This window comes from Cygnus atratus, chromosome 1 (genome assembly GCF_013377495.2).
Source record: "Cygnus atratus isolate AKBS03 ecotype Queensland, Australia chromosome 1, CAtr_DNAZoo_HiC_assembly, whole genome shotgun sequence".
Taxonomy (NCBI): domain Eukaryota; kingdom Metazoa; phylum Chordata; class Aves; order Anseriformes; family Anatidae; genus Cygnus; species Cygnus atratus.
Window position 1 is genome coordinate 124,862,492 of NC_066362.1, and position 16,562 is coordinate 124,879,053.

Below are 16,562 nucleotides of genomic sequence, written 5' to 3' on the forward strand. Positions count from 1 at the left end.
AGACATCTCTTTAAAGACAGTCCTATCTATGCATTTTAATTTGATGTGGGAGGTTTATGGCAGCCATCCTTGTGTCCTGAGTTTGCAAGTGATAACATCAGGGACAGAAGAGTTGTCAAATCAGTGCTTGCTATGTATTTATTCCTCTCTGCCATGTACAAACCACCTCTTTCACACATCTCCTGTTTCCAGGTGTCCCACAAGCCAGTAGATTGCCACTGCCAAAAATGGTTTGCAATTTCTCTGTAGCTCTCAACTGATTTGTTAATGCCCTCTGAATTTTAAAAGTCACTGCAGCTGCCTCTTGAGCAGCCAGGATATAGGGAAATTGTTATTTAAATGACATAATGGCCGTCACAGAAAATCTACACTGAAAGTACATTGGAGGAATGATTTCTGTCTGGAAAACATAGTCCCACGCCTGAGTCTAAAGAAAAGAGAGGAAATAGGTCTTTCCCCTCACCTCACATTCATTTGGCTGTCTTCAAGGTGTCTGCCTGACTTCTGCCAAGGCTGAAGTTGTTGTTACTGTTGCTACTACAGCAAATGGTGTTTGTTCAAGCAAAGAGCCTGTGCATTCCTGGACTCTGCTTCCTTCCCTTCTGGTCAGAGAAGAGAGTTATCCAGGGGAAAGCAAATGTTGCCAGCTGCACTGCCAACTTGTTTTGCTAGTCAGTAACGTTTTGCTCAAGGAAGGCAAAATATCTGGTTATCTTTTCTTCCAGGAAGGAAGCTCTAGAAGTATCTCTTTGCTTGAAAATTCATATTCACATGGCGGCATTAGCGGATTTTGTGCAGGGCAGCTGGGGGTTGCCGGAACTTGATGCTTTAGAGAATTTTCACGCAATGAAGCATACCCCGGAGCTGCAGCCACAGATGAGATAATTGGTCTGTGTAACACAGGCGGCCTCCGAGACACAGTGCTCTCAGCAGCACAAGCCCCTGCAATACCCATCCCACCTCCAGATACCACGGCTAAGGCAAGCACTGTGCCAGCTGCCGAAAACTTTTACAGCACTCTTGGGCCCATACATTCATGAGATCACCCGACACACAGGCCAGCTTCCTGCAGCCGGGTGTTCGCAGTCCATTTATAGCTGGAGCACTCCCAGAAAAACCTACAGAACTGGCTTGCATAACCCCACGGGGGTCCAACCCCATAATAAACCCTTACAGTAATAAACTTGTAGTTCTGAAAGGTGGAGGGGGTGGAGGAGGGAAGAGATGCTTCTTTATCTGCATTACTCCACATCACAGATGCTGACGGAATTATTGACTTAGAACTCACAGCTCCAAAAAGACTTGATAATGTAATCTTTATAAATTTTTTTCTTTCTTTCTTTCTTTCCTTCTTTCCTTCTTTCTTTTTCTTTCTTTCTTTCTTTCTTTCTTTCTTTCTTTCTTTCTTTCTTTCTTTTTCTTTCTTTCTTTCTCTTTCTTTTTCTTTTTCTTTCTTTTTTTCTTCCTTCTTTCCTTCCTTCCTTCCTTCCTTCCTCTCTCTTTCTCTCCCTCTTTCTTTCTTTTTCTCTTTCTTTCTTTTTCTTTCTTTTTCTTCCTTCCTTCCTTCCTTCCTTCCTTCCTTCCTTCCTCTCTCTCTTTCTCTCCCTCTCTTTCTTTCTTTCTCTTTCTTTCTCTTTTTCTTTCTTTCTTTCTTTCTTTCTTTCTTTCTTTCTTTCTTTTTCTTTCTTTTTCTTCCTTCCTTCCTTCCTTCCTTCCTTCCTTCCTTCCTTCCTTCGTCTCTCTCTCTCCCTCTTTCTTTCTTTTTCTTTCTTTCTTTCTTTCTTTCTTTCTTTCTTTCTTTCTTTCTTTCTTTCTTTCTTTCTTTCTTTCTTTCTTTCTTTTCTTTCTCTTTCCTCTCAGATGTGATGTTTCCAATAGGCCCCTTTGATATGGGCTCTCTGGGGACATTGTTAAACTTGCTACTGCTAAACTGCAGTCCCAGCCTTCAGTTTGTTATGTACAACTCTCATGGTATACATCTCTTGGAAGAGCCCATAGCTGTAAGGTCTATTGCTTTACCAGTACTCTAGGAAGATCGAGGGATTAAGTTATACATTACGTAAAACTACCCACTAATCCTCTTAGTATGCATTACCAGTGAATGGCCTGAAATAGGCTCTCAGTAAAAGAGCCCTAACATTCACTTTCTTGATGATATATTAATACGTGAGGTTTGTGTCATGTGTTTTGGTGCTGAAATATTCAGTACACCGTCTTCTGTCCGCTGCTAGATCCACTTGCACGTGTTAGTAGAGTGCTAACAAAATTACAGTTGGTAAAGCAGGTTATGTGTTTACCTAGTAGCGAGACATTTATAAAATAGAATTATATATTTTCTAGAGTGACAGAGTCACTGGGATTTTTTTTTTCTTTTTTGTTTTTATAAGAAACAGAAACAGCTATAAAACCATGATTAAAAATGTTACATGGGATGATTTACATTTTAAAATAAGGATATTTTTAGGAAAAAAAGAAGATTTATAACACAAAAGGGTTTGGAAATTGTTTGGTTGCTGTGTACTGCTTTTTTTTTCCAGTACAGTTTGCTATCTGTTATACAGTCTTGCATAAATGTTTAGATTAGGGGAGGAAAGAAAAATTAAATGTGATGGCTAAGACCTATAAGAGCTGACTCACTGACTTGAGTTATTGCTGTGCAGAAAGTTTGTAAAGCCTTTACATCCAGCGAACACTTAGTGCTACTTCAGCCTTGACAGTTGACCTTTCAATCTGATGGGGTTTAGCAACAATAATTGCAGTATCTGCAGTACAGGCAATGCAGAAGACTGCTTAGGAACCCAACCTCTCTCATTAGGTCTTACTTCATGTTCTGAAACTCAACCCCTCATTGCATGGGTGTGCAAATTCTCTTGTAATACCTGTTATAGGAGCTGATCAAGGTACAATCCCCCCGCTCTTTTTTTTTTGTTTTAATTTCTCCCATTGTTTTGAATATTCCTGGATTTAGCTTAGAGAGGGGAGGAGAAACCTCCAAACCTCTTTCTCTCCCCAGATACTGGGTCAGCACTGGTTTCTTTTTTTTTTTTTTTTTCTTTTTTGTTTTTCTAAGTAAGACCTAGTGTAAAAAAGCAACAAACAAACAAGTTAGACTGTTGTAATTTGGTCAACCACTCGGGTGCTATCCATATCCACCATTTCGACACACTCTATTTCGTCACGGTTTTCAGGATTCTTCTTCTCTTTCCTCTTCTTCTTGGACGGTGGCAGGAAAGTCAATATCACAGGTAAAATGGCAAAGCAGTGAAAGAAGGTGACTAATGCTATTAAAAACAAGCACCTGAACAGTGTACGGGTCAGATTTGAAGGCACAGCTGCAAGAGGAATCAGACCAACAATATAGCAGAGGTAGCTCTGCAAAATAGCTACCCCATGCACTTCCAGGGCATTTTTCACCCATTTAGTTCTTGTGAACTCTTTGCCCAGGACAAAGGTTGATAACAGTGGAGCACAGTTGTCAATTGTGTAATTAATTCCGTAAATTAAGCACAACACAGAAATACAATCTAGTTCCACTTTCCACAAGGTCATAAAACCTATAACTCCAAACTCAACCGAGGCAACAGTTAGAGTGAGCCAGACATTGATCAGAGAGTCTGCCACCAGGAATGCAGAGAAGAAGAGCAGAAATAAAGCACTAATGCAGGAGTTTTGTAAGGGGGCTCCCACTGAAGAGGCATAACGGTCCATGTACACAAATGATGGATTGAAAACGATGAATTTCACCTTGGAGGTGAGAGAGAGCTTCCTCAGGGTCTCCAGGAGGTCGTAAAGTTCTTCCCTCTTGGTTTCCATTGTCTTGGCCACCAAGAACATCCTGGAGGCCACAACATCAACTTCGTTATTGTATTTCTTGGAAAAGATGATATCCTCTGAAAAATGGGCAAACTGAGGGGCCTTCAAGAAGGAGTTCCTCAACATATCAGTGAAATTTTTCTTGGGCAAGCCGGTAGATATGTTGAGTTTCCTAAGGTAATTTAAGTAGCTCTCAAACCAAGATATCCTCACAAAGCCCTTGGTATACTCCAGCACGTCCTCCTGGACACTGGTGTTCCAGTACTCTATCGACTCATAGATGTAGAACCCAATCACCGGGCTGTAGTTACTGAAATACTTCTGCTGGGCAGTAGTATACTCAATGGTCCGTGTGGCGGTCGCTACGATGTTGCTCAGGTCTGACCCTTCACTGACCTGCAGGTAGCCCATTAAGGCAAAGGAAATATAAACAAGGTAAAAGAGAACTACAAAAGGCTTGACATAAGTGTTTGTTATCCAGTCACAATAATAACGTTTAAGGAACCACACCAAAAGATGACTCTCGTAGGTGTTCGTTTCCTCTGAATCTGTCGTGTCCTCGCTGAATCTGGCTGTCAGAAGAAACCTATACCATGCAGGCTTCTCTTGCAATACCTCTGGCTTTGGTACCTTTCTACAGAAGATACTATGCTGGTAGTTGTTTTCTATGTAGCCAGTAAACACCAAGCTGGAACCATAAAAGGAGAGTACATAGAGGTAGTTGAAGAAAATTGCAATACAAGAATTGCAGCAGAAAATCCTGGCTGCTTCAATGTTAGTGAAGGGACTGGCACCTATTCCAAAAGTGACCAGGTACATGGCAGTGGTGAGAGAAAACGAGAGCATGGAATCTGCAAATACGGCTGCAGTCCTCTCTTTAACATGTTGGTCTTCTCTAGTTTTTCTCCAGGAGGACAACATTTCAAATGTCCCATATAACCCATGACCTACAATAGAGAACAAAGCAAGTGTTTAAAGTACTCAAATCAACATGTGGAATAACGTAACGTGGACATGCTAAAAGGCTCAGAGTAGATGCATCTGTCTTTTAACAACTCTTGAAGTAAACATCCTGCAGGAGAGAGAAAATATTATGGAGGTCTAAGCCACCGAAGCGCATTTGCTACCTGACTAGCAAACCTGCCAGAGCTGGAGGAGAGTTCTGCTTCACTGACGCAGGGTTGATGGGTTAAAGAAAAAGTATTTTCTCTGGCTGGCTGTTTCATTTCAATATCTTGGAGTGCCTGTGATGGAAGATGCTTTGAAATTAGTTTTTCCTGGTGATGGGATCTGACCTGTGGTGGAAACAAAGAAATATGACCTTGAAGTGCCTATGTTGGAAGCAGAGCTTTAGTTGGCTGCTTTGTAGAAAGACTGCAAAAGAATGAAACCTTCATGTAAGCTGAACACTGTCAAGTAACTCAGTCACTGACTTCTGCACTTCCTATGCATTTTTTTTTTCAGGAAAAAGAAATCCTAGAAATGAAACAAACAAAAAAGCACAAATAGCTTTTAGAGACGCAGAATGGTGGTACGTAAAACCAAATGTAGCTCTATTTCTCTTGGCATTTCCTATATTTTGTAATTTATTTAATTAACTCTTAAAATGAACATAACATTCATGAAAGGAAGTAATGACCAGCAGACCTGAAATCCTGTGTGTAACCCGAAAGTGCAGGTAAACTGGGAAAAGTGCATGGTTTTATTTTAACTTCTGGTTGGCCATCCTCCTCTTTTGGCTTCTATTTTATGATCAATAACAAAGACGCATTCTGGGGATACAGACCTCTGCTCACTCTTAGCGGACTTGAGCTGGGAATACAGTCATCAGGCAAGGTATCAGATGAGAGTGGATGAGATGAAAGTAGGTTGAACTTCTACACAGAGGTGAAAGGAAAAATACAGTCTTTGTATCACAACCAGAATGTAAGGCTTTGTTATTTTTTTTGTGATACTTCACATCATGTTCATCTTTACTTAATAGATCCTTTCTATCTAATCCCATCCTCTTCTCTGCCTTTTAATTTCTCTTCCTCCTTATTCTTTTGCTGTTTCTCCTGTCCTCCCCTCCTTACCTCTCCTGTCAGCTCTTGCATTATCTTCAGAAGTTCTCAAAAGCCAGTCCACGGTGTTTTGCTCTTACCCACTCCCTGATAACATTAGATGAAATGATCAGAGCGGAATTACTTGCCGATGACACTGAAGTGCAGTCACTGGACTGCTGAAGTTGGTGCTCCAGTCAGCCAGGGCAAGGTAATTCACAGATCTCCATTAGGATTTCAGGCTGTCTGCAGACTACCAAAATTGCTCTATCAGCTATGTTCTCTTCATGATAGATGATTATCACTTTTGCCACAAGGGCTACAAATACCGGTCAAGAACCCCCCAAACGAACGAAGTATTCTCAAGAACATACCTTGTTTACTCTTAAGTTCCTCACATGGGCTAAATGTTTAATTCACTTGACAAAATAACCCTTTTGTGGTCAGTACCTTTTGTCTCCAATTCACTCCACCCTTCTTGCAAAGAATATCCTACCTACATTTTAACAGATGGCAGGCATGGTCACTCTGTTAATGCTGAAAAGAATGGGAATTGGGTATTTTATAAGGAGTCCAAAATATAGAGCTCATAAGATGAGATAATAGGACAGCTGGTGTACTTCCTTATCACGGTCACCTAGTATTTAGAGTAAGCAAGTCTGTGCCCTCATGCCTGGCAGATGTCGTACCCGCCCTGTTATTTGGAGTCATGGCACAGAACACAAGTGTCCAATTTGTAGCAGTGTCATGGTTCTGGTCTTGGTATGGCATTTGGCATTCATCTGAATTGTCCCAAACAATGTTTTACAGGGCCAGGTCAAGACTGTCAATTTGATAACTAGCACTGTGACCCCTCTTAAAACTAATGGGGAATACTGGAACTCCCCAGACGTAAAACGAAGCAAAAAGCACAATCAGTGACTGGCACCCCGTTGTTAATTATACTTCAAATAGTTATGTTCTAGGCTCAGAAGGGAAAGCTATTAAGCTTGCTTCCAGTGTGTTCTTTGTAAAGACAGACTGACCTTTATTTAAATGTAACTGATCACTTGCCAAAGCAGGGAGTGAGAGGTTTAATCCATTTATGGCTCCCGTAAGTCCTGCAGACAGGCTTGTCTGAGAGTTTCACATGGCATCATATGCATTAGCTTCTCGTGAGCAAAACAGTATAAAATGAGGTCATTGAATATTACAAATTACTTCCATCATGAGCTTTAGTTATAACATGTTTTTGCAAAACAACATTTCAGCATTAACAGGCTACTGCCTAAAAATATTCAGATAGCTGCATTAATTTGGAAAGCCTTTGACTTTGCAATGAAAAAAAAAAATAGAGCTAATTAAATCAGATGCTGAGCAGGACTTTTTAAGTCATAAGATTTTGCATAATGTCTGATAAGAGTGACCCCTGATACAACATGTTGTCTTTAAGGAGGAAACAAAGAACACTCTGGGACACCACTTCATCTTACATCGTCTTCGGGACTAACCTAAAATGGAATCTGATTTGGAGAACGTTTCAAGCAAAGGCACAAAGAGACGTCCCCGCATGTGCTCCACAAGGCCAACGGAAAAACAGTGAGATACCGTTCTATTTTAGGATCGGTCCCTTTTGTTGCTCCCTACACGGGTCTGTGTTCTGGGAATTGGTATTTTCCTTCGATTGTACAATCTCTGACTTGTCTGCCCATGTGTATAACAGCTACAGAGTTGTAATTTACTTTTAGGAAGGCATGCCTGCATGACAAGCAAACCTGCATGCTTTTTGCATCAGCAGCACTACTGACCCAATCCAGTATGATAGGAGAAAAAAATGAAACCTGAACTTGTACACAAATTAGGCATGGCAGTCCAAAGATTAGCCTTGTTTAACTAGCAGGGGATTTACCTAACTTAATTTACTCCTCTAGCTACTGATTACAAGCACAGCTTGGGGTGCCTATCTCCAGCGTTGTCTAACTTGCTGATGCTTGTACAGGTCTCAGTCACCGAGATTAGGGCAGATAGGTCCATTGAGGCATTTTGCAAGAATTTGTTTCACTCTCCTGTCATTTCCTTTTCTATTTTTTTGTGTCCTTAACTGATTTGCACCAATTACTTTTATTCCTCTTGCTAGTGCTGTGTCTAACCTATATAATATTAACGAGAATAAGGCAATTTTTTCCTTGCAAATACATTATGTAATTACTTTAACCGATTTTCCCTTTTTACTAGCGACTTAGCCACAAATCTGTAATGATTTACAGCAATTTGTTCATTATTCACTGTCACTCAGTAAATAACAAATATGAACTCAAACAGCTAATGGGCTATTGGAGATCTTTTCCTGTTGACATTTGCTATTATGATTCACTCGTCGTCCCCTACAGTCAGGCTGTACAACTATGCACTGAGAACAAGGAGTACAAGGAAAGACTTTTTTTTTTTTTTAATTTATTTATTTTTAAATTAAAAGAGGTTCTGAATGGGCAAATGAAAATGTTAGGGGAATATGAGAAGGGTATTGGAGAAGAGGGGGACCAAATTCTTTTTTTCCTTACTGGTATTTTCTACTACTTTGCATTGTAGAAGATACCCCTGCCACGTGTCTTGAATGACTGAGGGCAGAAATTCTGGCTTTTGCAGACAAAGAAAACACAGAGCATAGCTATCGTTATCTGTTATTTTGGAGGAGCTTAATTATTGCACATGCTGAAGTAGGCTATCTTTAATTTTAGAAACTAATAACAATACCAGTAATAAAAACAATAAATGATTCCTAGCTTAAATACTGTGCTTTTATGGGTAACCTGAAAGTGCTATAAAAAGTTTCATTAGCCTCCTTCAGGATCAAGTCTTGCAATTACACATGCTCTGCAAAATCAATGGAGAGCATGCATAAGAGAAAAAAAGCTTATAGGGAGTTGTGAAAGCTAAGGCAAAAATTTCTGTTGCTTAGTATTATCATTGCTTATCTAATTTTAAACAGTACTTATGTCCAGGCACTGTGACCATTCCTTTTAGTACCATTTTAAAATATCAAAAAAAGAGATGCATCCTTTCACCTGCTAAGTGGTTGTTCAAGCAAGTGGCATCAGCAGCTGGGGCTTGAGGCTGGCTTGGTTCCTGCCTGCTGAATGGCAATACCGAAGCACCGAGGGGAGATGGGATTTACAGCATCCCAGAGCCCGTGGCAGAGCAGTGAAGCCACTTCCCCACCACCGCAGCCACAGCCCAGCTCTGTTTGCTTGCCTTAATTGCTTCCCTGAAACCCAGGCTGCTGCTAGCTTTCCTTCTGTTTCAAGGACATGTTCAGTTTTGCACTAAAAGTAAGCGAGGTTTTGGGGTTTTGATCTTATCACAGTCAGAGGAAGGCTATGTATTCAAATAGACTTTTTCAGTAAGAGAAAGTAAGGGGAATGACTGAAAATGAAGTTTTGGTTCCTTTTCTTACAGTTTTACGCATCTACAAAGGAACAGAATAACAGCACACTGTGGGTCTCATCATTTGTTCTTGCTCTTTGGAAGGTTGTGTGCCTGTGTGTGCCTGTGTTTGATACCTGGGCAAAACCTCCCCATCAACATCTCCCTTAAAGGCTCTGAAGTTGCATTCTTCCATGCTTCCTTTGGAAGGTGGCGTTTCATGGGCAATTAATTTCATTCATCTCATTTTAAGGCACTTGCACACAAAGCACGAATACTGATCGACCTCCGCCCTGGTTGGGCTGAATGCTGCACCAGTATGGATGATGCCCACCACCTGCCAAATTCAGACTCACACAGCACTGGTGCAGGCAAACTGTACTCCTGATGCTGCAGGCTGCTCCTTCCCCCTGCCCAGGCTCTTCTGTTCCTCACCACCCCAAGTCACTGCTACCAAGTCACCTGCTTCTGCAACATCCCTACTAAAGGGACGACCAGGATTAGAAACATCCACAGCATTTTTTTTTTTTTTTAAATCTGAGCTGTTTTCCTGACACTGATGGCATGAAAGGCAGGCTGAAAATGGGAAGGAGTCATGGTAGGATGCATGACTGTGTCCTCGTGAACTGGATCAGCAAAACCTGACGTGGAAGCAGGGGTGTTGCTGGGGTTAAGTCTGGATTTTGATTTAAGGTTTTTGCCTGTATTGTAATGGCTCCATCCTTGCAACACAATCGGTTCAGCTGGACGAATGAGGTCTCACTTGGGTTGATTTAAGTCTGAAATCACCCCAGTGAATGGGAGCACTTGTCTGCAAGAGGAATTTAGTGTGCAGTGAGGAAGTGTGTGAATTTACAGAGCACGAGCTATTTTACACCAGCTTTCTTTGTGGAAAGAAAGCACAAGGAAACCTGTGAAGGACAACTTGATTCACATTCAAAGTGGAGTGGAATATCACCCACGGAGACAAACACTGGGTGAATTAACATGGAATAGCTAGGATGCTATAAATTCATATCCTGGCTTACTGCGGGCGTAGACAAGCTCTCAGGAACTGCACTTGTGCAAAATTAGTAGACAGGAGATCAGCATCATACCACAGGAATTGCCCTTTCCAAAATGATATCTGTAATAACATATGATATAATGAAGGTGCAATGAATTTTCCTAGCTGACAATATTAAAAATAACAACGCACACCGCTCAGCTTTGTGATTGCTTTCCACAGTAATGTCAACAAAGAGGCTGAGACAATTTCCCTCTGCTGACTTATTTTTTTCCAGCTAGACCAGCGAGCTCATCAGCTCCCATTTTACAAAAAGCCAGGTGAAGCTGCTAATCCAGACTCCCTGTGTCACAGGAGCTGTAACCAACCAGTTGCTGAGTAGAAGGGTGACCTGCCTCATGCGGCCTCTCCCGGCAGGCACAATGTTAACTGGGAACACGTAGCAGCTTCCGAGTGCTGCTGAATGTGCAGGCAGACCAAGAGCATTTGCATCCAGCTGAAGCCAACATCTGGCTTCATACCACTAAAATAACTACCAAATCCACACCCTTCAGCATGCAAAGAGAATCAGAAGCAAGACTAGTTCGCACTACAGGTCTCACCAAGTTTATCACAATTTGGTGGCACGGGTTGAGCTGACCAGCTGAATTGTCAGCATGCTGCTGCAACAAACAGGAGTTATTCCAACCAAGGCCTAACTTGGTGGCCCCTGAATGGCACATTTCACATCTGGGCATCCCAAAGCATGCAGACACGGCTGTCCCAAGCAGTCCTGCAGAGCAAAGAAAACACCCTGCGTGTCCCACTTGCTTGCCCTTCGCTTGCCTGCATGTTTCTGGGGGCCCGCTTCAGTGTAGAGTAACATCCTATAGGCCACTAATATCCCATAGGATACTAACACACTATATGGGGCTCCTGTGAGCCCCTGGCATGCACGCAGCATGTCCCCTGGCAGCACGCAGTGTGTGTCTCAGGACACCTGTATTTGCAATTATTTTCTTAACGACTGCTGCTTTTTACACCTATATCAATAAGGTGTGCTACGCCTGCAGATGTTAACATCTGATTTGGGGTCTTCCCCAAAAGAGAAGCATACTTTCCGAGATTAGATATGTCAGTCTGCTGGGCATTTAGGCGTGATACCAGCAGACCGACCTCTGGGATCACTTTACCTCTGTATATTAGCCATTCCCCCTCAGTTGCTGGGGCTGATCTCCCCAGACACGCTTACAGCAGTACCACTCATCCCAGCCAGAAAGCCCCAGGCAGGTCCATGTATCCCTTGGCTTACTACCGGGACCACAAACGTGAGCATCTTGGTATATTCACAGCAGACAAAAACCTGCCTCAGACCCCTGAGAGCCTATCAGTTCTGCTTTGTGCTGTATCTACTTGGCAGGAAACAAAGAGAAATGTTTAATACTAAGCTGGAAGTATCCGTTGTGTTTCACAGCTGTGGGTGGCTGTGCCCACGGGAGCACAGCAATGCAGAGATGTCCCCGCACACCATGCAGCACGGGCTGCTGCACGCAGAGATGAAATCTTCAGCTGGTGCTTTATGCTAGGAGACCACAGCGTTATTTTTAGTTTTAGATCCTGCAGAAAGACTCTCTGGGCTGCTAAGCCTGCGCTCAGCTTGCTCGATGCGTAGGCAGTAGAGCAGTGTGCGTCTTGCAGCCCAGCACAAGGTTTCTGCCTCATTCGGGTCTCGCGCAGTGCCTCCAAGCACAGAGTAAAAGGGGCTAGCTTGCTCATGACACCCACACAGATCTGCGGCCCCACCTTCGTTCTGATCCCAGCTTTCTGGCAGCGAACGTCTGACATAATATCCCACCTTCTCTCTGTTTCTAAACATAACTCTTGGAAATGCAGCACAGGATTAGCTCCCTCTGCTCTTTTGTGAAACAGCCTGTTTTGGTCAGGCTTCACCCTTTCTGAATCACGCTTTCTCACTATGTGCACATTTGCACAAAGGATACCCTGATGGAAAGAAAGCACTCTCACGCTCTCTGTCTCGCTGTAAATACTCACGACCAGTGATCCCTGGGGTACGTGACGTGTCCCACTTACAAACTCCCCAACATCATCTTTCATCTTGGCAAACAAGCAATGACGGGCACATGTTTTAGAAACCAGTGCAATTCACAAGCTAATTTTACGAGCATGCTCTATATAATACAAGTTAAACTAAAATCATTCTAGATAGAAGTCCTTAGCTCTGAAGAAACACACATACACACAAGACAGATTTGGTTATTCCCGTCATTTTTCTACCTACTAAGGGGAAGATAAACAAAGAACAAAAGAATTTTTAATGACTAGAACTAAACAATGCCTCAGTATTCATAGTCCTCTTCTTGCCATGATCCCTAATCAGCAATGGCAGTAAGATCATTAGCCACTTTTTATTTTTGGACTGTGTGCATTTTAAAGCTATTCATTATAAAAAGCAATCTTCTCACTTAATATTGCATTTTCAAATTATTTTTTTTAAACCCCATCAAATTCAACTCCAATCAATGATCTCCTATTATAATGATTATATGGGTAACTCAGAAAGTACATGGTTAATCTTGAATTGTACCATTGATTTCAATAGAGTTAAAAATACTGATTTAGGCTTTGGGAAAGTGCTGTTTTTTTTTGCTTGGATCATCCTTTTTTAGTATTGAAAGAGTGTAATATTTGAGTTTTTGTTTTTACAGTTGTAGCAAGAATGTCAGATAAGCACTTTTTAGAAACAGAAATACATTTGAGAGAAAACTTGAGTGGCTTTTTTATTTTGAGACAGATAAGCAAAGCAAGTTATGGTTCAAAATCTACTTTTAGATTTAAAGTGAATATTTAATTCCACTTAAGAAAGGGTAAAGGCTTGTTTTGGCGTTTAAATAACAGGCTGTCAAGTCTGTTTAGACGTGTGACTTGCTTTCCTGTGTTTTCGTAAAAGACCTGGCAAAAGTTAAAAGTCATATTTCACTCAGCGCGATGGAAGGAGCTGAGTGTCAGTGAAATCTGATGTTAGCTGTTGGAATATTTACGTCTGTGCGGCACGCTCATCTATGAAGTGCTTCGTTTGGCTGGGTGGAGGACGGCACAGGGAGGAGGGCACAGGACCCTGGGGCATGCACGGGCTGCCAGGACCACCCTCTGCACCGGGGCAGCTGCTTGGAAGGGTGAAATCTGGTACTGGGGTAGCAAAGAAAGGGCAGATGTGGCTGGTGAGATGGGCTTCCCCAAGATGCACGGACCTCGAGCCTCGCTGGCCACAGGGGCTGTCAGATGTGGAGTTAGGTGTTACGTGTTACTGGGCTTGCCTCGTGTCTGACATGCTTTGAGTCATATCAGCAGGCAAAACTGCAACCTGATTTTCCCCGTGAAGTGAGTTTTTGACAGATTTCACGTGCACCGTTTGAAAAAAACAACAACAAAAAAAACACAAAAAACAATTACTTAAAGGTAAATGAAAGCTACCTGCAATCTGTGAAAGGTTTACACTTACTGCGTTACAGAATAGCCAAGTGACATGCCATAGCTAGCAGCTACTGAAGGCAGAGTAAGATAGAATCAGTATATGCGGGGCAAAATCAGATTTTAAATCTGTTTTACATTTCTAAGCCCACAAACCAGAATATCATTCGCTTCTAGGAGATCTTTCCTAGTGGAACTTAGCCCAGTGGAATTTGGATTAGTTGACTGCAATTCAAATTACCCTTTTCTGGTGAGAAAGCTGAAACCAAAACTCAGGCATAGTCTTAAATTCTCCTCTTTAGGCAATGTTTGCCATTACTCTTACTCATAAGATACAGATCAACCACATGTGAAACTCAGTGCTCAAAAACTTGCAGAACATCAGTTAGAGCACATATGAAGTATTATTTCTACTGATCAAAAAAGAAAAAAGGGGGAGTGGGGTCAGACAGAAAAACAATTACAAGTTTAGAACTCAGCCTGGACCTTCCACCAAGCACCCAGATATAACTTATTCCAATTTAGCTTAACTTAATCCATTTCCACCAGTGTCCTGCTCCAGCATGCCGAGGTCTCACCACCCAAAAATGACAGCCCCCTGCCACATGTGCCTCTTGGCTATTGCCTACCTGGGAGTGTTGTTAATGAGAGGCACTAAATGGGCACCACCTCTCTCACAACAAAGACCTAAAATGAAAAATCATATCAACTCCTCCTGACCTTCCCTAGGTCTTCAGGGACCAGCTGAGTCTGGTATGAAAAATATAACACAAACTTTCCTAGTAAAAGGTTAATTATTTATTTATTTATTTTTAACTGGGGAGCTTCAAATATATTTTCATATATGAGGAAGGTTCTCTTGAGGGACTTCACTACTTGAAGCAGTGAAGGTCTCAAGATGTCAAAGCCAGGCAAATTCACAGTATCTCTGACTGACAGGCCCTTCCATTAAACAAACACTGACTTCCCTCTAGTTAAAAGAATACGGACAGCAAAAGTATAACAACTTTCTGCTACTTTCTGCCTAAATAAATGCTCATTAAATGCACTGCATCCCCTGCAACACACTTCTCATATGAAAGAAATGCATGTTGGAGCACCACCAGTCCATAGGAAACACCTGGTCTCATTCCACGCTTGCACAGCACTTGGTTTCAGCATTAAACTGTTCTCTGGACTGACTTGGTATAAATACAGCTCCTCTTTTCCAAAAAGCATTGTATTTCCTGAGTCACCGATACTCCCCTGAAACCAAGGAGCACATACGTATGTGAGAATGTCACTGAGGTTTGAGGTGGTGAGGGGGGAACATGGATGCAGGGGGCTGTGCCACCAAGGCTTTGCTGGCCTCACGTGCAGTTCTTGCACCGCAGGGGGAAGTATCGGTGTGACGGTGTTTTAGACACCCCACCACCAAGTGTATCTTAAGCCTATTTCCCTCCTGTGCCTTAGTGGCTTCTTGGTGTTTGGGTTCCTCGGTGGATTTGGGGCGACAGATCCGTCAGGAGGAGAACTGGAGCGAGGGAGACCGGCAGGTAGAGGAGGTGGTTGATCAGCTCGCCTCGGGGGGAAAGTGGTGACTTTGGTGAGAGGACTGTGGTAGTCTGAGGAGCAGGGTGACCTGGTGGCCTACTTCTGCTCTTCCCCTCCAGGGACAGAAATGGCAGGTGGTGTCTGAGGGTCTGCAGGAGATGCGTGACTGCTTAGAGAAGTGAGGCGGGGACTGAGGAGAGGAGAGCAAAAGGAGAAGAGAGAGGAACAGCTAGGAAAACTGCATGCCTGGGAATCTACTCAGAGTAGATAAAACCAGATAATTCTGTTAGTTTATTTATTCAAGGGGAATAAAAGGAGGAAAACACAAATTGATTAGGTGTAAAATTGAGCTGCGCGGGATTGAATTGGGAAAGCTGAGCAGATGGAGTGACAAAAAAACCCACAATACACTTCCAGGGCACTCCTGGGGAACTGTTCGAGAGCCAAGGATGCTACTGAAGAATATCAGGAAAAGGGTCAGGGCAATGGGCACAGCTGTGGCTGAGGAGAAAAAGATGAAGCCTGGGGGGACCAAAACACCCTGAGAGCTGTGCAGGGATGAGGGAGGAGATGCTATGCCTGGAACAGGGAAATGGGAGAGATTTACTGGAGGGAGTTGCCCCAAAATGCAATGGGACAAACAGGAGGAGAAAGGGACGGGGGGCAGTGCTAGGGGTGATGCTCCTAGCTGAGGAACACGTCTCTCCCAGCAGGCAGGGACAGGAAAGGCAGGCTGACAAGGGGAGCGAGAGAGCTCAGTGTGGGGAATAAAGACAAGAGAGGCTCGGCACGCTTCACATTTTTATTAGCTGACAACATAAAAATTGGTGGAAAAGTGCTATACAAAGTCAAACATCTGTTTGTTACCTTTACGTGTGGACTGAAGGGCACCTGGGAGACCTGTGCAGGAGCTGTTTCTTTCTCTTTGTAACCCTCTGTATGTAACCGATGTTGACACTTTGGTTTTATTGAATATAGCAAACACTTGGGTGCTTGATAGGGGAGATAATGAATGCTTTTAGGGCTTCCAACCTGGCATGTCTCAATTCCCTACTAGCACGTTCTTCCCTAAATCCGAAGGAGTGGGGCTGGCACTTTACAAGCTGCACAGGGGGCTTGAGCCCTGCTGTCCTGAGCACCCTCATCCCCCTGGGGTCTCCACACTGGCTGTCGGCTGCTTGGTTCAGCGGCTTGCTGCCTTCACGGTTCTAACCCCGCAGTCCTCGCACACCCCTAGCGCTCCGTGTCGCTCCCATCATCAAGCACGGGGAACTATCGGGTACCTCCCAAAGCATCAG

The 16,562-nt window shown here is 43.0% G+C and overlaps 1 protein-coding gene across 1 annotated transcript in view; it reads right to left on the bottom strand.

The window, feature by feature from the left end:
- Nucleotides 1-1,400: 1,400 nt before the first annotated feature.
- Nucleotides 1,401-16,562, bottom strand: part of PTCHD1 (patched domain containing 1) — a 32,178-nt gene continuing 17,016 nt past the window's right edge. The window contains exon 3 of the mRNA XM_035542311.2: nucleotides 1,401-4,760. Within this exon, the coding sequence (XP_035398204.1) occupies nucleotides 3,106-4,760 (1,655 nt within the window). The 3' untranslated portion in view covers nucleotides 1,401-3,105. The remainder of the gene's footprint in view (nucleotides 4,761-16,562) is intronic.